Genomic DNA, 22,962 nt, shown 5'->3' on the forward strand with positions numbered 1-22,962 from the left:
CAACACAGGGCAGTGTGAGGGTGAACCCTGAGCCCTCTCTGTCTTCAATAGCTTTTAGGATCATTGTAAATGTGGTGGACATTTTTTCCTGGTTTCTGTGGTCGTGCTGCATGTGTTTTGTGATGTGGTTTTATCTGAGCTTTCTTGGTTTTGAAAGTTCATTCTTGAGTGTGTGTTGCTACTGTTACATCAGTTTCAGTGTTTTGACAGAGACTTTATGAGGACATGATGGTGACATTAAAGGTTGTGAATGTACGTAAACTCATTGTTGTATCTTAAAGTTGTTGTTTGATACGTATGTGAGTAAGGAAGAACTGCATGTGATAACGTGTATTTATTCACTTCTCTAGTAAGCTGATATAGTAAAAATGTATTAATTGGATCATTTAGGTTTGATAATTTGCGGTCATCCTTTTTTCTTTTTTCTTTTTCCATTACTAATGCAGTCCAAATCTTCAGATGCTTCATTGTCAGACTTCAAAAGAAAAAGGGAAAAAAATAATAAAATCTATAGCTTCAAGTTTCTACTTGCTGCGCCCGAATTAGTCAGCAAAATTAGATAATTTCTGCACTAACACGCTTGATGTTGAGTCGGTCTGTCAGAAGAGCTCAAAGGATTAGTGACAAAGCAAAGCATTCGGCATACCAATCCTGAGCACAGACTTCTCCCTTCTCAGCATATCCTTAGAAACTCACACATGCACAAACACACGACCCTGCTTTTATATCTTTGGGGGTACATTTTACAATCAAATATATTGTTGTTAAACCCTTTGCTCCTTGTTGTCCCGTTATAAGCTAATATAAGCTAATTACATTTTTATCCCTTCATGGCTCTATTTTTCCTTGTTAAAACATGCCCACTGGGTTTCACAGGGTTTATTTTTCTTGTTTGGACATTTAAAGAAATTTTGCATCCTTAAGATTAAAAAATGTCACACCAGAGCTGGCTTGCATTTCCTGATCTTGTTCCCTCCCTGTATTTTGTATCCATTGTATCGTTTCTTGTCGCTCTTTACTGTTTACCATTAAAAGGCAATAAATATGTACTGTAATATTATGTGAAAATTCTCAATTTTCAATGTTCCAAAACCTAGTGAGTTGCCTTTCTACTGTACCTATACTACAATTCAAAAGTTTGTGGTCGATAAGATTTTTAAATTTTTTTGAAAGAAGTTTTATTTTCTGTTTTAATATATTATAAAATATAATTTATTCCTGTGATGGAAAAGTGGAATTTTCAGCATCAGTCTTCAGTGTCACATGATCCTTCAGAAATCATTCTAATATGCTGATTTGATGCTCAAGAAATTTATTTATTATTATTATCAATGTTGAAAACAGTTGTGCTACCTAGTATTTTTGTGGACACCATGATACATTTAGCATTTATTTAAAATAAAATATTTTGTAACATTATAAATGTCTTTTACTGTAACTTTTGATCAATTTAATGCATCCTTGCTGTATTAAAGTAATAATTTCTTTGCAAAAGGATCAGAAAAGGACGTGACTAATCTGGAATGCCCGGGAGTCTTGACTCACAATTTGATTTTTATAGAGTTATACTCTAGTAAGCATAAAAATACATGGAACTTATGCATATTGGGTAAAATGTAACTTTTTAATGAAATAAAACAATTTTTCCATGCTTCTCAGTATTATTACCCTGTAGGCAGGTTACTAGATTTTGGAACAGAGCCAAAATGGGACGCCCAAACTATAATTGTTTTGATCTGATCTTGAACATCGTCTTGATCTCTTCTTTTGTCATTTACAGTGGAGGACTCTGCAAACCTGCCGCCTTCGCCTCCTCCGTCCCCAGCAGCAGAACATTTTGGGCCTTTGGATCAAGGTAGGGTCATGCTTCATGTGTGTATGGAGAGAGGTGAGGTGAGAAACACAATGAAAGAACTTGAACACTTTTTTTTCCCATGAGTATTCTAGTCACCCTCTGACCCTGGCTTGAATGAGGGTGTTCTATTTGGGGACGCCTGCTAGTCCCACCCCTTCCAGACTGATTTCAACCCTCTCACAGTGCCCTACTGATGCCCACGCTCCGCTGATATGTGGAGCTGGTCCAAAGATTGATGGAGTTGTGTTTGCAGGAACAACTTTGCCTCCTTTGTTGACATCATTCAAGTCGATCTCCTCTTCCTCATCCAGCATCTTCAGCTCTTAAACATGGCCTCATCTTCATAATTGCTAACTCCGGGAGTTTATCTTGATCAAAACCCCACACCAAAGTGACCCTACCCCTTTCTAGTCTTCCTAACCAATCAAACCCAACCCCTCCTTACACCCCGCCGAACCATGGATCTTGACTCTGCCCTGCATGAAAGCCTTAAACCTTGAACTGAATGCTGCACTGTCTCACCTGCAGCTGATGTTTCCAGGCTGTTGCTGAAACCATGTGGCATTCAGATTGCCTGCTCATCCTCTCTCCAAAGCCTCCCTTTAGAGATCTGTTGATTGCTCCAAACCTCTCTCAGTTCCTCTGTGCGTCCCTGTCTTTGGATTTGCATGTTGTATTGTAGGTGCTGTTGATGTTGTGGGCTTGTGCTCGTTCGTCGTTTTGACTGTGTCTGTCTCTACTGCCTGTGGTAGGTCAATGCCATGCTCAGATCGCTACTGAATTAAATATTAATGTCATTAACACAATCACTAACAACCTTAAGGAGAAGCTACGCCAAACGCAGTCATTAAGCAGATACTTAAAGTTAACATGAAATCAAAATTGACTCTTTAGCGCATGTTCCTTTTATTATTGTGTGCAAATCATCGGTGCACTTTATTCTAAATAATTAAATTATTACTTTCTATGATATATTCTCATCATCAGTTATTGCCTAATATTACTGATATTTTATATAATTTATAGGTTTGGGTCCATATTGGATACTTAATGGCTGTAACTGAGTATTTATTTGTGCATGCTCATTTCCACCTATTTTTACGTGTATGCTTTTTTGTCGTTTAACGCTCATTTAAAGTTACAATTAAATTCACTTACAATTTTGATCACAACACAAGTACAATTAATGAATCTTTTATGGAGTTATGTATATCCAAAATTGTTTAATCTTTTTTCTTTAGGTTGGGTTTTATTAATTTTATTGTGCTGTGAAGCTGATAAACCTAAATACAACAACATAAAATCTATACTATTTATTTTATTTCTTGTGTGTTTTATTATATATTTATGCAATATATTATAGAATTTTAATATCATCCATTTATCGGTTATTGGCTAAAAGATGAAAATAATTATCGACTTATTGAATTTGAATATCTAGGCATACCTAATATTAACCAATCACTTGTTGACCCTTTACCAAGCCTTTATTATTTACTAATGTTTCACTTATAAATATTTCACATTACAAAAATAAAATGAGTTGTAAATGACGTTTCATGTTGACTTTAAGCAGACTCTAAAGAACGATAGAGTTTCATCATCTTTAGACTTTCCTCAGTTTAGACAAACCTATAAAACGTCATCCGAGATGTTCAGGCTCTGGTTATGGCATATAGCACCACTACGGTCACACTTTGTGTTTCTCGACACTGTGTGTTTGTGTTGTGTGTGTGTGTGTCTGTGTGTGTCTTTCTGTTTTCTGTACACATTACACATACTCCTTTCTTGTTTTATTTCTCACTTTTTTTTAGCTTTTCCCTTTTCCTTTATTTTCTCTCTCTCTCTCTCTCTTTCTCTTTCTTGATCTGCCTTCCTTTTACTTTCTCTCTTTCACTTGTTCCTTTTTCCTTCCTTACTTGCTACACCTTTTCTAGCTTCCTTTCTTTTCCTCTCTGTCTCTTTGTCTGTCTCTTTGTCCAGATTTCCCTGCAGTTCTTTTCCTTGTGTCTATTTGTAGATGTAGGGGATGAGGAGGAAGCAGGTCCTCTCCGCCGCTTCCAAAATTCTCGCGAGAGGTGCAAGTTCCTCGCCCCCTCCATCTCAGTGTCTGTGCCTGAGGATGACCCCTACCACTCTGACGAGGAATACTATGAGCACCCTTTATTCAGCCCAGAGTGGACGCGCTCTGGCTCTCGCCCCCCAGGGCAGGCCGCCGCGTTTAGACAGATCGAAGGTGAACCTTCGCATGGTTCCTCTCTGCCTTTCTCTCCTCCCCTCTTCCTCCTTTCCTCTCTCTTTCCTTCCACTTCTTTCTTCAGCTCCGCATCAACACCCCTCTCTCTTTTGCTTTCGCTCTCTCTCTCTGGTCCGCCTCTTCCTGTCTTTTGTCTCCGTTGTGTCGTGCTCACCCTGACCGAAGCGTGTCTTGTGGGGCTGGTATCTGTTTTTGTACCTTGTTCATTGCAAGTCATTTGGATTTTGTGCAACTTTTGTGCCGTGCAGTAAAAATGCACGAGCGCCTGTGTTTTTAGGCAAAACCCCTGCTGTTATGTAGTCCTCAGTTAAAGGAGGAGAATCACTGACTCTGAAAATGAAATCCAAATGACTTGCAGCATCAGCAGGACATTTGTGCATGCTGTGCACATTTTCTCCTTTGCCTGTTTGCCGTCTTCTTGTCTCCGCATCTGTCCGCCCGTATGTTAGCCTGTCTGTCCATTTGTATTTTTGATTGTCCCTCATCAGGCCCAAAAACGTACCCATGCGTCTCAACAGGCCCCTCACATTTCTCCAACCTGCTGATGTACACATGCTGTAGATCACAGGATGACTTTCAGCTCTTCACATGGTGGCCCACACACACAAGCATCTCTGACCTTATTGCCTCAGTGAAGAAGGGTTAATCGCTTTCAGCGCCAAAATGACTCACTGTGGGTTGTTTACAATTTAACTAGGTTTGGGAATCAAGAACTTAGACAATACTGCAGCTAAATGTTTTTCAGCTGTTTTTAATGGTTTCTAAACAGCTACATTGCTTCGTTTTAGCTAAGCTGTGAGCTGGCAATCTGAATCAAATGTGATGAGAAAAACTGTGTGCAAAATAACACAAGACAATAAACTGATAACACACACTCTATTGCAACCAGTGCAGTCCGGTTCACCGATGCGTGACTCTTAAGCCCCGTTCACACCGTCAGGGACTTTTTCGCTGCATGTCGCTAGTCTCTGTACTGTGAAATCGCTCGTGGGCATTCCTAGTGCTGTCGCTCTATGTCATTGGTAGACTGCAAGTCTGATCATATCTATAGAAAATGCAAACACAAATGATATATAAAACTAAGAAATCATTCTAATTTGACAAGGAATTAGGCTTAAAAGAATGTAAAGCTCAGTGCATTAATTAAGACTGCCGACCGCTTCTTTTCCACGCGTCATTTTATTATATGTGGTTTCAGTCAAATCACATAAAACAGTGAAATCGCTCCGGAATTATGTCCGGTCTGTCTTGCCTGCACTAGAGACGGTGACGTGAGCTCCAGAGAACCTTCATTCCTATTGGTTGTCGCTCGCAAAATTTGCTTCTCATTTGCATAAAGTTGAAATTTCTGAACTTTTGTCAGGTGTCTCCCGTCGCTTGACACGCCTACATTCTGTCGCCAACAGTCACTGTCGCTTGTGTCGCCGGAAGTCGCCAGCGCTCCATTGAAATGAATGGGATCATGTTGCTGGCGGTGTGAACGGGGCTTTACACTGTAAACTAGTGATTTGACGGTTGATACTGGGGCTCCGATGCTCCGACGCAGTTTTCAAAGCACTATTGTATCACACACTGTACCGATGCTTGTATCGAAATGACAATACCATGTGATTGATGACGTTTGAAGCTTCGAACGTCATGCAGTATCGGAAAGTCGGGACAGCTGGCTTGAAAAAATTGGCCTGATGCATAAAGGAAAATGAATTTAATGTTTTATTGCTGGGGTCTCAGAGACCTCGACCAGAACATAAAGGTTAAACAGCTCACCCAAATTAACTACTCAAGTCAATTATGATCACATTATTGTATATTTTATATTATTGATCAATATGTGAATCCATTGACCAAGCTAACACATGACACGAGTTGTGGTCTCATTGTCATAAATTATAATTTAGATGAGATTACATCAGATTAGATAGAACTGATTCAAGACAAGAGTGATTCATGTCATGGACTTCCGAAGGTTTGGTCACGTGCTTTTTCAAACCGTAGATCTGCTCCGCGATGATTTAGATATGGTGGAGAAAACAAGTCTGACCACCAGATGTCGCTAATGCGCACTGTGTTAAAAGCTTCGAGTAATGAACCGTTTTTCGGCACAATTTGATGAAAGCCTCAAACGCTTCAGAAAGCCTCGGTTTCCCATCACTACTGTAAACCCAAACAGTGTAACTACAGTAACTTATAATGGAAAGTACCTTTTACTCAAAATGTGCCAATATTTTTGAGTTCATTAAACATCTGTCAGAAATTTAAGTTAACACTAAATATTTTTTTGAGTTTTTACAATTCCACTAAAGTTTAGAGTTCAGGGAACTTGAAAAAAAAATAGATTAAATCATAATCAAATATTTTAATGTCAAACATCTGCCCTCTAGTGGTGTTTTTTTACCAAAATGTGACGTCATCACTGAACGTGCACTCAGACGCTTTCCCTCCACACAGATACCCAGACATTCGCAGGGCATTTGGATTTGACAGCAGGTCAATTCAAGTCCAAATACATGCATTTTTATTTCAATAGCTACAAAAATATGCAAGTAGCCTATTCAGCTGTTTATAATAATGTTGCAGACTTGTCTAATTCTTTCAAGTTCACAAAACTGATATATTTTAAGTAAACTGAACTGTTTCATTGTTTTGATGTTTTCATGTTTTATGAACATATTTCGTTTAAGTCCTTATGATGGTTAATTGACTTGTAGTGGTGTGTTTGAGGCGTGCACTAACCCCCTCTGGCACGTCTACGCCAGAAAACAGCACTTGCAAGTTGAGCTGCATCGACCCGACACAATCTCGCCTCATGTTCACGTTCACGCGAGAGTGACAAAATGCTTTACGGTAATTCAAAAACAATGTATATATTATGACTTTATAAGACAATTTCGAAAATTACCTACCTCCATCAAGATTTCTTGTACTGTATTTGCAAAACTACTGCGCTGGTGAGCGTTGTAGTCGTTGTAGTCCAGAGCTGCGCTTGGAGTATTTACGACAGTGTGATTCACTGAAGGAACCTGTAGGGGGAGCTTCGCAAATCTTACTGAGTTCCGCTTTAAGTTTAACTGAAACTGTGCTGGAAATTCTATTTCCCAGCATGCTTTGCCCATGGCACTCGAAAGGGTGAGTGAATGCCAACATTAAGTGTTATATAATGTTTGTTGTGCAAGATTAATGCTAAGTGGGAGATTTAGTAGTGATTAAAGTTAAATTTTGTTATGCTAATTTAGAAGATTTTCTGTTAATGTTGGTTTTTGGAGAGTTACCATCATGGTGACAAGTGGTGCATGTGGCTTGGTTTGAGAGCGAGCATTTTAAATTGTGCTGTACCATGCTATTGTTAACAAGTTAATAAATTAGCAAGTTAGCATTTTTTGAATTAGCTTGTTATAGCTAGCTAATTTTACGTTAATAAAAATGTTTACATTGGGGTTACATGATAGTTTTAAGTTAAATGTATGTGTGTACTCAAACATTTCAAGTTAAGTACAATTAATATGTATGAGCAGTACAAAATAAAAACGTGCCAGTTCTGCTTACTTAAACTTTGAATTTCTAAAATTAAAAATTTTGAGGCAACTTATTGCCTCAATTTTTTTTTTTTTTGCCAACTTTTGAGTTGCATTAAATTAAAATTAACAAAGCACTAAATATATATTTTGATTTAAATTAATGTTTATTTGTAACTTAAAGTTATTAAAAAAATAGCTATGCTTACTGATGATATTTAAGTTTGCAAACTTAAGAAAATAGAGGCAATCAGTTGCCTCAAATTTTTTGAGTTAGTATAATTTATCTGGGTTTACAGTGTACAAAGCAAATCATTTTAATGAATTGGTCAAAAGTTCATATCCAATTTGAAATGAACTGAACTGTTAATGAGTAATGCATAATTATTGTTTGTGAAATTACTGTGTCATATGACAATGTGCAGTTAAAGCAGTGTTGTTTTAGTATTATTTATAGTATTTATTAATTTGAATTAACTTTTATATTTTGAAAACGAATTCAAATTATTAAACACTTTACCAATTTTTAATTAGCTTTTTTTGTTCATTTTAATTTTACTTATTTATGTGCTTTAGACATTTTTATTATCATTTCTATTTAGTTTCATTTTAGTTTATATCAGTTTCAATTTTAGTAACTTTAATACTTAAATTTATTTTAGTTAGTTGTGAAGGCAACATTTCTATTTTTTTTTAAGTTGAAATAATTAATCTTAGAATTTAATACACACATTTATATATAAATATATTTTATTTTATTTTTATTTGTATTAATATGTTTAGCTTTAGTTAACAGTAACAACACTGAGTTAAAGATTGCGTTCAGTCCCAGCAGCAGGACACATGACGTGGGGGGCTTTTATAATTCTCGGGTGGGGGGGAGCTTGCTGTTGGGGGACGGGTGTGTGTGTGTGTGTGTGTGTGTGTCAATTTAGGAAATTTGGCCTACTTGTTTATTTACTAATTTATTTAGTAATTTACTTGATTTTATTATCAAGGGATATGACGTGTGTGAAACCGTGAATTGTTGTCCATCATTTTGCGAGCAATTGTTGATAAAGAAAAATGACACACTGCAATATTGTAAATATTTCTGTTTTAAACCATGAATGTGAGCCAGTGGATATCACACAAGCAATATGCAAACTTTGCGCTAGAATTATGCCGTGAAGAAGTCTCAAACCCCAGTCAATTATTCACTACAGAAAGTGAAAGTAAAAACTGACCGAGCTTTTGACATCTGACGCTGCATTAACAGCGCATATTGAGACAATGAGAGCTGAGTCTACTTTAATGTGTTCTGATGACTTTATATAACTGTCTTAATTTATTTTCGTAATTTTCTCTTGTGGCGCATACATAGTGAAAAAAAAATGAGAATAGAAGTATTTCGTGTTAAACAAGTTGTTTTTTAAATGAGGAGCTAATCTAACATCTTTTCACATCACAGTGCCTTGGTTATACGCCGATGTGCTATGAAATTATTGCGGGGCAAATTAATTGTAATATTAATTTAATATTAAAAATAGCCTAATTATAATAATAATCATTCAGATTATCACATTCAGATCATCACCCCCCCCCCCCCCCAAGCCTCCCTTGACGCCGGGCCTGGTTGTGTTGCTTCCTCTAAAGTACTAAAATAATGCATCAACTGGATCATTAAGTGCAATTAGAATTATTAAATCCCTTAGAACTTTCTGCATTTGACATTGAGTTTGCTGCCAATTTGTCCTCCTCTCCCTATTTCTCTCTCTTTCCTATACACTCTTTTCTCTCTCTTCTTCCACTGCAGTATCCTGCTGAGATATGACCTGGTGTGGTCTGCGTCGCCATATCTAGCCTGGCTCCCAGCAGAGACTGTTGCAGTCCTTATCTCCCTTTCTCTCTCCCTCTCTCTCTCTCTCTCTCTCTCTCTCTCTCTCTCTCTCTCTCTCTCTCTGTCTGAAAATGAACTACATCTTTAGCTTTGTTCTGAGAAGAATTCTGCATCTCCATTTTCACATTCATTCTGACATCTCAATAACTCCCTGACGGGCATTATGGTGCTGTGCATTTCATTGTGTCTCAGTTGTGAGAGACAATGCAGATGCACACAGAGTTGTGTGCTAGTGTGCTGTGTGCAAGTTATTTTTCATGTTCAAGAATAAAATTGAAAAAATGAAGGAGCTGATATAGGGTATTTGTCATAAACTTTTGAAATGAGCATTGATAATGTAACTAAGAGGTACATATTTGGAAATGAATAATCTGGTGGTTTAGGAATTTTTTTCTTTAATTTTGAATTTTTTTCAGCCCCCAATAGGGAATAGGAAACCCCCATTGCTTATTGGCTGAAAAACTGATTTAAGCAATATCACACGATTGATTTTCTGTTGAATATCATCATGATATTATTGGCTGTAGGTAGTAGTTCTGTAAACAAGTTTGGTAAATCAGTAAATATTGAGGCAGGTAAGGAAGAAAATCTCGCTTTAATAAGAATCTTGTTTGATGGCGTGCATGGATATCTTCTTTATTCACCTTTATCTACTAGCACTTAATATACTCAAGGTCAGAGAAAACACCTATACATACTGCTAAATTCTTAAATGGCATAACTGATAGAGCTGAAAGTGTCCCACCTTTTAAGTAACCCAAGTCTGTGTTGTCTATAGTCTTGATGTTTCCACTTGTCTCCTTCTTTATGAAGAAGAGGAGACCATAGAGAGTCTCTCAGCTGCGGAGGAGGAAGAGGAGGAGACTTCAGAAGCCGCAGCAACAGCAGCAGCTCTAGAGGAAGAGGAGGATGAGGAGCAGTGGAGTGGGGAGGAGCCTGAGCAGGAATCCCCATCTGAGCTCCTAGAGCGGGCAGAGGTCATAGGCGAGGCCCAGGCTCTGCTCGGCCTGCAGGCTGAGGCTGAGGTTCACACACAGGCAGCTACTGCTGCTGACGAGGCCCCTAATGGGAGATCTGAGGAGGCAGGGGGGCAAGAAAGCCCTGCAGAAGGTGTGTCCATCCTTCTCACAACCTGCATGTTTCTCTCTCCCTTCACAAAAAAAGCAAAGCGAAGAGCTTTCTAAGGGAATGTGGGTGGATGGCTCGAATATCTCCTCTATCTGCTGATGCTGCAAGGCAACACAGGCTTGATGGTGACCAGCTTCTGTGGCCAGAGCTGTTTGTCTGTCTGTCATTGTCTTTCTATTAAAATGCTTTTCCCAGAGCAACTACCATCTGCTAGCTATCTGATGAAGCTTTTTCTAAACTTACTGCTTATTTCTATATTGATGCTACTGCTGCCAGGTCGACCTCTTTCATATTTTGTTTTCCATTGCTTGGTTAATTTTTATTTGCCAGCTACATTGCCAGTTTGTGGGTGATTTTTGCTGCATGCGCCAACAAAACACCTGTTTTCACATGTGGGATTCTATGAGAATCCTATGTTTTTGTGATATTGTGATATTATGTTATGCTTCATTTTCAAAGGCATTTGAAAAGCCAAGCTTGTTGATTTTAAATTTTATTTGTTAATTCTCATTTTGTTTTTGTTTTTTCTTCAAAGCATTGTCATTTTCACATGGTTTACATATACAATAGGAAATGCAGAACAATTTTGAATAGTGAAAAACAATGTACTATTTCATGAGTGGCATTTTAAGACAGTTACAGCCACATGTATGAGTGTAATATATACCTATTTAATGCTTAAAAATTAGTCTCATTAAACAGTACCTGGCACGTTGTTGTCTTTTAGATTTCATCAATATTTGATTATCTTATGAAAATTAGACCCACAGTGCATTTTCCATAATCTCTGAATATGTATTTGGAAGTTTTTAGATCAGCTATTCCATCTTGCTGCTGGTGTACTGACGTCAGTATCGTGTTCGGACCACCTCCTTGGATATTTCATCCTCATTTTCTGGACATCATCCACGCAACATTAAATGTTCTGGGTCTGCATGCTGGTCCTGTCATATCCATGCCATCACACTATCACTGAATTGGTATGTGTGTCTCATCGGCTGCTGCTATTTGAAAATGGAAGTTCATTTTACCAAGAGCTTTGGCTGTCTGTGTGGTGGTTGGCCTGGCAAACATATTGTACTTTGAATTATTAATAATGCAAAACAATGCAGACTACCTGAGATTTGCTTTCAGCTGTGAAGATGGAAGCAGAGCGGCCAGACAGCGAGAGGGCAGATCCCATTGGCATGGACTTCACTGATTCTGCAATGCATCTAGATGATGAACTCCCATCTTACCAGAGCCTTGCCAGAGATGCAGATATGCCAGAAAGCCCCTTTGCTCGAACATGTCCCATGGAAGATTTTGAAATGCCTCCAAGTTACCAGGGTCATGCCAAAGAACCAACTGAAAAGCCTGTTGTACAAAGTGGTGCTGTGAAACAGCCTTCAACCGAAACATGTGATTCCAGCAATATCCATGAGGTCAAACCAGGGCAGATTCAAGACAAACACATGGAAAAAACGGCAACAGAGGGGGACTTAAAGGACAAATCTGGCATGTCTGCTTATTTTGAGACCACTACAATTAAGACGGATGCTGGTGGGTCTCAAGGAGAAGGGTATTATGAGCTGAGTACTACATCAGAAGAACAAAAGGACTCTATTAGTGACCTGCCACTTCCTGAAATCAGCTACAGCACTTTGGCTCAAACACACTCTTTGGAAGTCCAGCCAGATCTTCCAAAAAGGAGCGCAGACACACTACACACCACTTCACCAGCAGACAGAAGAGATGACTGCAGACTGTCTCCTGGAAAACTGGCTCTAGAGCAACGAAGTTACTCTTTGAATATCACCATTGGGGCAGTGGATCATAGCGATGCCCAAGGGCGTCCAAGAAACTTCTCTCCATTGGCCACTGACATCATGTCTCATACTAGTGGGAGCCTTGATGAATCTGCCGATTACCTTCCTGTCACAACTCCCTCAGTGGAGAATATCCCTCAGTTTCCGCCACTGATCTTGGAGACAACTGCCTCTATCACAACTCCATCATCTTCACCTCCCCAAGCAACAATCACTGATGTAAAGACAATTCCACAGACAGAGTCTCCAGAATCACCTGTCCAAGCTAAGTGCTGTTACAAAAACGGCACCATTATGGCCCCAGACCTGCCTGAAATGCTGGACCTGGCAGGTGCTCGATCAAGGTTGACGTCTGACAACACAGAACAAGAGATTATGAGGAGGAAGTCTGTCCCAATGGACATGACTTCAATGGTGAGTGATTCTTTCGCACATTTGTTCAAAGGTGACCAGGGCCAGATGACTACAAAGAGAGAAATGCAGCTGGAGGAGCAAGGATATTGTGTCTTTAGTGAATACTCTGGTCCCATGCCATCCCCTGCAGATGTACACAGTCCAATGGAGTGTTCTCCTCAAATCTTCAACACTGTGATATCAGAGGAGAAGGAAACTGGTCCTGCTGCATTTGAAAAACAGGAGTGTCTATCGACTGAAGATCTGAAAGCAACAGAGGTTGTTACACCACAGGCAGAACCAGCAAAAGAAAAGTCAAGGAATGAAGAATCCTTTGAAAATGAAAGTGCACCTTCTGAAAAACCTTCTACAGAGCGTAAGCAAGATGAGTCTGATCTTTTGAAGACTGAACCTTTGGAAGAAATCAAGAGTCCAACTTTACCTGATAATGAGAAAGGACAGTTAGACAAACAAGCTGAAACATTTATCACACCGAAGGTGACGGTTACTCTTGAGGAAGCAAAGCCTGATCTTGATGCTGATACTAAACTTGCAGCTGAAACTGAAGCTGAAATAGCTGACTATGAGAGACAAATTCGCAAATTGGAGATGGAGGACCGGCCTCTGAGCGTAGAGGAGGAACGGGAGCTTCAGGAACTCAGGGAGAAGGTAAAGAATAAACCAGACCTTGTGCACCAGGAAGCTTATGAGGAGGTGGATGCTGAGGATGTGTACCAGCTCACTGGAGCTGCAAAGGACAGAATTGCTCGGCCCACCAGACCATCTCCAGCATCTTCGGTAGAAAGTGCCACTGATGAGGAGAAAATGCATGTTGGCGAGGCTGAAAAACCTAGATCACCAGGTAAGAAAGAGGCTCTCAAAACAGATCCTAATAGATTATCTCCAGTTGGGTCTTTTGAGAAATATTTTAGAGAGGAAAGACCTTCTGAGCAGGAGGTAAAGCAGAAAGACTCAGTGGAGCCCCTCAAAGAGAAAGTTGCAGAAGAGAAACCTCAGCCATCTCCTTCAAAGACAGATGAGGGTTCTGTTGATGCTGTAAAAACACAAGAAGTAGAAGAAGAGGTAGAGCTTGCTAAGGAGCCTGAAGAGGTTATGCCAGAACCAAAGCCAACTCTAAACGTGTATGAAAAGCCAGTGGTAGATAAAACTGAGCCAGTTGAGGTTTTGGTCGAAAAAGAGGAGGTTAAAGTGGTTGAAAAAGAAGTGGAAGATGACCAAGTCTTGGAAGGGGCCAAAGCTGCAGAAGACACTGTTGAGCCTCGAGCTGACGAAGTCTTGGAAGGGGCCAAAGCTGCAGAAGACACTGTTGAGCTTAGAGCTGACCAAGTCTTGGAAGGGGCCAAAGCTGCAGAAGACACTGTTGAGCTTAGAGCTGACCAAGTCTTGGAAGGGGCCAAAGCTGCAGAAGACACTGTTGAGCCTCAGGCTGACGAATTCTTGGAAGGGGCCAAAGCTGCAGAAGACACTGTTGAGCCTCAGGCTGACGAATTCTTGGAAGGGGCCAAAGCTGCAGAAGACACTGTTGAGCTTAGAGCTGACCAAGTCTTGGAAGGGGCCAAAGCTGCAGAAGACACTATTGAGCCTCGAGCTGCAATTGAGTCAGTAGTGACAGTGGAAGATGATTTTATCACGGTGGTACAGACCATCGATGAGAGCGAAGTCTCTGGTCACAGTGTACGTTTCTCAGCTCCGTCTGAAGAGGAACATCCACAGCTCCTCCAAGAGGAGGAAGAGGAGGAGGAGTCTGTGGAAATGGCACAGGAAGTAGAAATGGAGGTTCCCAGTTTGGAGGAAGTTGTAGATGTTCCAGAGCCTGTTGAGCCTTCTGTATGTCCAGCTAAAGAAATAGAAGTGCCAGAAAGTGAGGCCCCAACTCAAAGCTATGACGACTACAAAGATGAAACTACCATTGATGACTCCATCTTAGACAGCTCCTGGGTGGACACTCAAGGTGTGATGTTTTTTTTTTTTTTTTAAATCTGTTTTGCATTAAATTTGCTCAGTAAATGGCAAAACCTTTCAGAATTGTCTAAGTTAACTTGTTGTCTATCTTTTTAGGTAAATTAGCTACATCAATAAAATTGGTCATTTTATTATTTCTGTGAGGCCATGTTGGATTTCAAGTAAATGCATGTTTACATCCTGGTATAAGAGTAGCTTGCCTGTTTCACCTCATGTACTCTGTAGATGATGATAAGAGCATGGCTACAGAGAAAATTGAGCCTCTACCCAGAGTGAGGAGCCCTGTCAAGAAACCGCCCGCAGAGAAACCAGTCAAACAGAGGGCTAAAGGTGGCAGGACAAAAGGACGAATCACCACCCCTGAACGTAAACCTGTCCGCAAGGAGCCGGTACCCATCCAGAAGGATGAGATGAAGAAGAAAAAAGGTTTTTGTTGCTGGAGTGACATTGTTTTTTTCTGTGATTCACCCCACCCCACCCCATATATTCTGTATTTATTTTTTCCATTTCTTTCAACAAATTAAATGTTTAAATCTTAATGTTTATTTTCACTTTGGATAGATGTCATGTATCAAATGTAAAACTTTGTATTAATATTTTTTGTCTTTTATTATTATATTATTGGGAGAAAACAGAGGGTCAGATTTAACTAAACTTAAAAATCGCATGCATTTTTTTGTTATATATTCATGAATTACATTATTTTGATTTTTTTTTTCCCATTTCTCCTGCTTCAATCACATTTTCTTTATTTCCCCTCACTCCCATGACATCTATGTTAAATTAGTCTTTTAATAAAAGATTCATTGATCTTTTAAGGGGAGTGACTGTATCTCTTATTGTCCTGAATTGTACTGCTGCTGTGACTGTCCTTGATTCTGTGTCTCCCTCTTGTAGCTGTGATTAAGAAGGCTGAGCTCACAAAAAAATCTGATATTCAGACGTGCTCTCCTTCCCGGAAGAGTGTTTTAAAGACTACCGTAAGGCACCCTAGACCTACCCAACATCACGCGTGTGTTAAACGGAAACCCACAGGTGATCTCTGTCACAAGGAGCTGTTTTGCAATGTGGCTGGCAAACATGAGCATTGGCATGTTGTTTTAAGAGTGATGCTTGTCTGTTGTTTTATTTGTTTTTCTTTTTATGTACTTTATATAACAGATTGTATTAGTTACATAAGTTTTATGTTCATGCAGTGTTTGTAGTGAGGCTCACTGGTGTTTTATTCAATTGTTTTGTTCATAAGGTTTTCATTTTCTTACAGTTTGACCTTTCATTTTGTTGACTGCATGTATTCTCTCAGTTTCTATGCTTATTCACACTTTTTTTCTTTTCAAAGCGGTGCTGCTTATTGAATGTTGTGCATGTGTGTCTGTGGGTTAATTTTAAAGGATGTCCTTCTTACTTAAATGTGTTAGACAATTTATGAGGTAAGGTGTACAATAATCACTATTTTCTCTCCTTTTGTAATGTTCCTATTCTGTTGTATTATACAACATTTAGGGACCAATTGCATTGGTTGCCAGGCAACTGGTGGTTTGAGTGAGTTCTGGGCGCTTGGTTAAAAGAAATGGCCTCCATCTGTCTGGAGGAAAGGAACTTACTGTGCTATAATGAAGTTCCACTGTTAGCTTTCTGGGAATTGTGCTCAAATTTATGGTAGACATCTGATACATTGCTGCAATGCCCCAATTAGACTTTACTGAAAAGTCTCTTATGTAATACAGTTAATTTTCAAATTCCCTGTTATGCTGTGCCAAGTTGTTTCAGAGCACAGCTTTCCAGTAGATACAAAATATTCAGTTCTGAGTAACAATCCATTTCATATTTAACCCTAAATAGCCCAATTAGAAATACCTTGATTTTAGCATTTAAAACTTAAATCTCAGTTAATTTCTGAGAGAAATGCAAGTCAGCCATTTGTAGGTTGATTTGTTTGATAAGTTAAACACTTTGGTTCTGTGGCACTTTCAGGACATATCTCTGTTAGTTGACTGGCCCACACTGCAACACTGACTCCATTAATTGTGTGAGTTTAGGGCTGCACTATCTGATCAACCTGTCAACCTGTGACATTACACATTTCTGCTTTATGATACAAGTAAAAAAGCATAAAAATGCTTTTTTTTTTTTTTTTAAATCGGACTCAAATTTCAAATACATGTGGCTGCTTTTGAATATAGGATTACATTTGCAGTGTGTTTGCTTGTGTGTAATGTTCAGTATGCTTTATGGTTATTAGAGAGGATATTTATCAGTGGTCATGGTCACAATATGCATTTCTTATCACCATTTTCAGTCTCTCTTTTTCTCTCTTTCTCTCTGCAGTGTCTGCAGATGGTCGACTGCCCTTCAGTGTGGCCAGGCACTCCAGAGATCGGGTGTCTGTAAGGATTTCAATTTTATACAAATATAATGTTCCCATTGTAAGTGTAAAATTTGTTTAACAGGTTGTCAATAGATAGTATGCTATACTAGGGATCAGTACTCATAAATATAATAGAAATGATTAATTATAAAAGACAAATCATAGTTTGGCTTTTACACAAACATACCAAAGGTCCTCTTTTTAATTTTGTAGTTTGTTTGTAATTTTGTAGTTTGCACATGGAATTTAATAAGCATTCTCAATTCAGTTATGAATAGTGCACACTGCTTGTAAACAGAGCTAACAGAATGTGACAGAGCTGCATTTTAAGGCCTATGTACGCGGTTCATTGGTTTCCACTCGTTATACTCTTTGTATTGTCTGTATCGCATCTCATTTCTGCATTGTGTTTGTTTTACAAGTTTGCATGACCTTTTTCTCTTAATTCCTTTAACCTTAAAGTGATACATTGTGCCCCCTCCAGCAGTGTAATGGCCCATGTACTAACACTACATTCAGAGAAACTAGACATGTTTTCTTTTTTATTGTGCTTGCTCATTTTTTAATGCACGAGTGGTTATGCATTCTGATAAATGCCCCTGTATCCCCAGAGGAGTGGTCAGATGTTGCTCATTTCATTTTTGTAAACATTCTTTCATGCTGAATTTTATATCATTTTCTGCTCACATTTTTGGTTTCATTTTCACTGTGCATGAATCGCTCATCTGTCCGTGTTCCTCTCATCATAGACCTCCAATCCCACAACACTAACAAAGATCCCTACCTCTAAAATTCGGGCAGAGGCTTTGTTGCCGGCCCGGCCGAACTCCGCCAGCTCCTCCAATAAAAGGAGCCCGTTGGTTGAGGCAGATCTTTATGAGCCCCGTCCTTCTTCAGCGGGCCCACAAGTATCACTAAATATATATGTTGTAAAGGTAAGAAGGGAGCGAGATGGGTCGAATGACTATTTGCTTCTGCATTATATTACAAACTTGTAACTTTCCAGAAAAAGCGTCATCCTAGAATTTAACCTAAAAGTGAAAATGAATGATTTTCTCACCTCAAACTGTTCCAAACAGTTTCTTCTTTGGAACACAAAAGGAAAACAGTAAACAGAATTGTTTAAGTGTTTTTAATTTGCAGATAAAGAGTTATGACAATGCAATATTCTTTCTAATGCTTTAAGTTTACCATGATTCCAACAAGATTAATGATTCTGTCCTCAGGACGGTGGTTCTCGGAGCCCAGAGAAGAGGTCGTCCCTGCCACGGCCAGCATCCATACTAACCCGTCGCTCACACATGGCTGAGCACGAGGAGAGTTCCACTTCCATTACCAGTTCTGGGTCCACAGCACCACGCAGGCCCACATGTAGGAGGCGTTATCTTATACCTATACAGATTGCTGTTTTTTTTATTTTTTTTATTATTGTTTCTATTTCTATATTTTCCTCTCAGTTTCCTTCCCCTTTTCCCCTTTTGCTTGAATCAGAAGTATGAGACAAATTACCATGACAATGCACAAAAGCAACCCCTCTTCCAGGTTCTTTTAGACTTGGAGATTTTAGTGAGGATGTTGGGCAGTTCTGCGGTTTCAATGACCTGTTAAGCATTTCTGTTATAATAATTAAATTCATTATAAAGTGATGACAGTGTTTTATAGTGATATACATATATATACAAACTCGATTCCAAAAAAGTTAGGACACTTTACAAATTGTGAAATGCAATGATGTGGAAGTTTCAAATTTCAATATTTTATTCAGCATACAACATAGATGACATATCAAATGTTTAAACTGTACAGGCTTCTAGTTGCTAAACTGTCTTAGGTCTTCTTTGTCGCATCTTCCTCTTTATGATGCGCCAAATGTTTTCTATGGGTGAAAGATCTGGACTGCAGGCTGGCCATTTCAGTACCCGGATCCTTCTTCTACACAGCCATGATGTTGTAATTGATGTGGTATGTGGTCTGGCATTGTCATGTTGGAAAATGCAAGGTCTTCCCTGAAAGAGACGACGTCTGGATGGGAGCATATGTTGTTCTAGAACTTGGATATACCTTTCAGCATTGATGGTGCCTTTCCAGATGTGTAAGCTGCCAATGCCACACGCACTCATGCAACCCCATACCATCAGAGATGCAGGCTTCTGAACTGAGCGCTGATAACAACTTGGGTTGTCCTTGTCCTCTTTAGTCCGGATGATATGGCGTCCCAGTTTTCCAAAAAGAACTTCACATTTTTATTTGTCTGACCACAGAACAGTTTTCCACTTTGCCACAGTCCATTTTAAATGAGCCTTGGCCCAGAGAAAACGCCTGCGCTTCTGGATCATGTTTAGATATGGCTTCTTTTTTGACCTATAGAGTTTTAGCCGGCAACGGCGAATGGCATGGTGGATTGTGTTCACCGACAATGTTTTCTGGAAGTATTCCTGAGCCCATGTTGTGATTTCCATTACAGTAGCATTCCTGTATGTGATGCAGTGCCGTCTAAGGGCCCGAAGATCACGGGCATCCAGTATGGTTTTCCGGCCTTGACCCTTACACACAGAGATTGTTCCAGATTCTCTGAATCTTTGGATGATATTATGCACTGTAGATGATGATAACTTCAAACTCTTTGCAATTTTTCTCTGAGAAACTCCTTTCTGATATTGCTCCACTATTTTTCACCGCAGCATTGGGGGAATTGGTGATCCTCTGCCCATCTTGACTTCTGAGAGACACTGCCACTCTGAGGCTTTTTTTATACCCAATCATGTTGCCAATTGACCTAATAAGTTGCAAATTGGTCCTCCAGCTGTTCCTTATATGTACATTTAACTTTTCTGGCCTCTTATTGCTACCTGTCCCAACTTTTTTGGAATGTGTAGCTCTCATGAAATCCAAAATGAGCCAATATTTGGCATGACATTTCAAAATGTCTCACTTTCAACATTTGATATGTTATCTATATTCTATTGTGAATAAAATATAAGTTTATAAGATTTGTAAATTATTGCATTCCTTTTTTATTCACAATTTGTACAGTGTCCCACCTTTTTTGGAATCGGGTTTGTATATATTTTTTGTTTCAGCAAAACCAGTTGTTTAATGCTCATCCTGCCGTCTATAACACAGCACTTCTAACACCAGAGTAATGTGCATATAAAAGCAAAAATAACCTGTAGTTGAGAATATTTATTATACATCTTTATTTCTTTAAGTACAACCAGATATGTAAAAATATGTTACATTGATCAGACTTAATAAAAGCTTCTTTTGATTATACACATTACTTAGTACAATCAAAATGAATACAAGACATCTTATTAGTATTGCATGGTTTTTATTTCACAAAAAGCCTGTATGCGCTGCAAGAATTGATGAATAAAGCACTAATTTAAACTCTTGTGAGTTGCCTGAAGAATCTGAATTGCTTCCTTAAAGCTTTTCGGATACATATGGATCTATTTTAGGACACATCTTCAATCTCTGCTTCAGTATCTACAGACTTTCTTTAACTCATACTCTCTATGCACTCACACCCTTTCTTCCCCTGCTCCTGTAGCATTCCGTACTGAAGTCAAAGCAGAGCACAGGACAGGCAGGTCTCATAGTATGACAGGTATAGAGTATCATCCCTACTGTTCACCCTGTTTATTGTCAGTCTTTCATACCTGCTGTCCTGTGCAAGGATACACTCACCATAAAAATACAGTGCCAATAAAATTTATTCACCCCAATAGCACCTTTTTTTTTTTTTTTTTTTTTTACAGAAATTGAACTACAATGTTTACCACTCATCTATGTATGTACTCTAATCCAAAAAGGTGAATAACTTTCATAGGCACTGTTTTACATAAGTTTTTTTTTTTTTTTTTTTTTTAATACATTTTTGTGTATACCTTACTTTTTTCAGTGATGCATGTGTGTATAAACATTTTTCCTTATGTGTTTGTGGCATTTAAAGTCCATTAAATATTTTTCTATTTTGACTTTATTATGACATTATGACTTTTATATAAAATGTAACATCAATAATACAATGTAATATCTATTATTGTAATCATCATGTGGGGCCCAAAAAAGTCCACTATGCAAAAAAAATGACTTCTGACTAGTATTATTTTACTTTTCCTGTAAAAAGATCTAAATATTTACTTGAGAAGCAACATTGCAAAATATATTAAGGCTTGTTTTCATAAATTTAGCTTTGCTTTGTTTTTAACTTGTTTATTTATAATAATCAAGTGAAAACCACAAATATTATTACAAGTTAAAATAACTTTTTTATATTTTATTTGAAGATATATAATATATATATATATATATATATATATACAGTACAGTCCAAAAGTTTGGAACCACTAAGACTTTTTATGTTTTTAAAAGAAGTTTTCGTCTGCTCACCAAGGCTACATTTATTTAATTAAAAATACAGTAAAAAACAGTAATATTGTGAAATATTATTACAATTTAAAATAACTGTTTTCTATTCGAATATATTTCACAAAGTAATTTATTCCTGTGATGGCAAAGCTGAATTTTCAGCATCATTACTCCAGTCTTCAGTGTCACATGATCCTTCAGAAATCATTCTAATATGCTGATCTGCTGCTCAAGAAACATTTAATGTGTACAATTGTACAAAATATTTGTGTACAATATTTTTTTTCAGGATTATTTGATGAATAGAAAGTTCAAAAGAACAGTGTTTATCTGAAATCTAATCTTTTGTAACATTATAAATGTCTTTACTGCCACTTTTGATTGATTTCAATGCATCCTTGCTGAATAAAAGTATTCATTTCTTTAATTTCTTTTCAAAAAAATAAAAATAAAAATTCTTACTGACCCCAAACTTTTGAACGGTAGTGTATAATGCTACAGAAGCTTTGTATTTCAGATAAATGCTGTTCTTTTGAACTTTCTATTCTTCAAGGAATCCTGAAAGAAAAAGTACACAACTGTTTTCAACATTGAAAATAATCATAAATGTTTATTGAGCAGCAAATCAGCATATTAGAATGATTTCCGAAGGATCATGTGACACTGAAGACTGTAACGATGCTGAAAATTCAGCTTTGCATCACAGGAATAAATTACTTTGTCAAATATATTTAAATAGTACACAGTTATTTTAAATTGTAATAATATTTCACAATATTTCTGTTTTTTACTGTATTTTTAATTAAATAAATGTAGCCTTGGTGAGCAGACGAAACTTCTTTTAAAAACATTAAAAATCTTAGTGGTTCCAAACTTTTGGACTGTACTGTGTATATATATATATATATATATATATATATATATATATATATATATATATATATATATATATATATATATATATATATATATATATATATATATTCAAATAAAATATAAAAAAGTTATTTTATATAATTTATTCATTGTGATGGCAATGCTGTATTTTCAGTATTCAGTCTTCACTATCACATGATCCTATAGAAATTATTCTGAAACGTTGATTTGGTGTTTAATTTGTTGCTAAATATTTTTGTGGAAACCATGATACTTTTTTTTTCAGGGTATTTTGATGAAAGTTCAGAAGTACAGAATTTATTTGGAATAGAGGTTTTTTTTTGTAACTTTATAAATGTCTTTTCTATCACTTTTAATTAGTTTCATGCATCCTTACAAAAAAAAAAAAAAAACCTTACTGTATATTAGTATATATTAAACTTACATTCTCTGAAAACAGGTCTCAGTATCATATCTGTTGTATTAAATTAGGAAAAAGTTAAATAGGAGCATTCTCACTAGTGGACTT

The 22,962-nt window shown here is 37.7% G+C and overlaps 1 protein-coding gene across 27 annotated transcripts in view; it reads left to right on the forward strand.

Moving 5' to 3' along the window:
* The window catches only part of map2 (microtubule-associated protein 2), a 137,255-nt gene that overhangs the window by 100,802 nt on the left and 13,491 nt on the right, over positions 1-22,962 (forward strand). For 7 of the 27 annotated variants that reach the window (XM_048194287.1, XM_048194291.1, XM_048194294.1 and 4 more), the window contains 10 exons: positions 1,781-1,855; positions 3,876-4,091; positions 10,317-10,613; positions 11,766-14,804; positions 15,041-15,241; positions 15,713-15,850; positions 17,144-17,202; positions 17,933-18,118; positions 18,410-18,554; positions 20,737-20,793. In XM_048194287.1, coding sequence (XP_048050244.1) covers positions 1,781-1,855; positions 3,876-4,091; positions 10,317-10,613; positions 11,766-14,804; positions 15,041-15,241; positions 15,713-15,850; positions 17,144-17,202; positions 17,933-18,118; positions 18,410-18,554; positions 20,737-20,793 — 4,413 coding nt within the window. Of the gene's footprint in view, positions 1-1,780; positions 1,856-3,875; positions 4,092-10,316; positions 10,614-11,489; positions 11,612-11,765; positions 14,805-15,040; positions 15,242-15,712; positions 15,851-17,143; positions 17,203-17,932; positions 18,119-18,409; positions 18,555-20,736; positions 20,794-22,962 lie in introns of those variants that run through there. The other 20 variants (XM_048194309.1, XM_048194312.1, XM_048194314.1 and 17 more) reach the window with 9 other exon arrangements.

The sequence above is a fragment of the Megalobrama amblycephala genome, linkage group LG6, assembly GCF_018812025.1.
Source record: "Megalobrama amblycephala isolate DHTTF-2021 linkage group LG6, ASM1881202v1, whole genome shotgun sequence".
In the NCBI taxonomy this organism is placed as follows: domain Eukaryota; kingdom Metazoa; phylum Chordata; class Actinopteri; order Cypriniformes; family Xenocyprididae; genus Megalobrama; species Megalobrama amblycephala.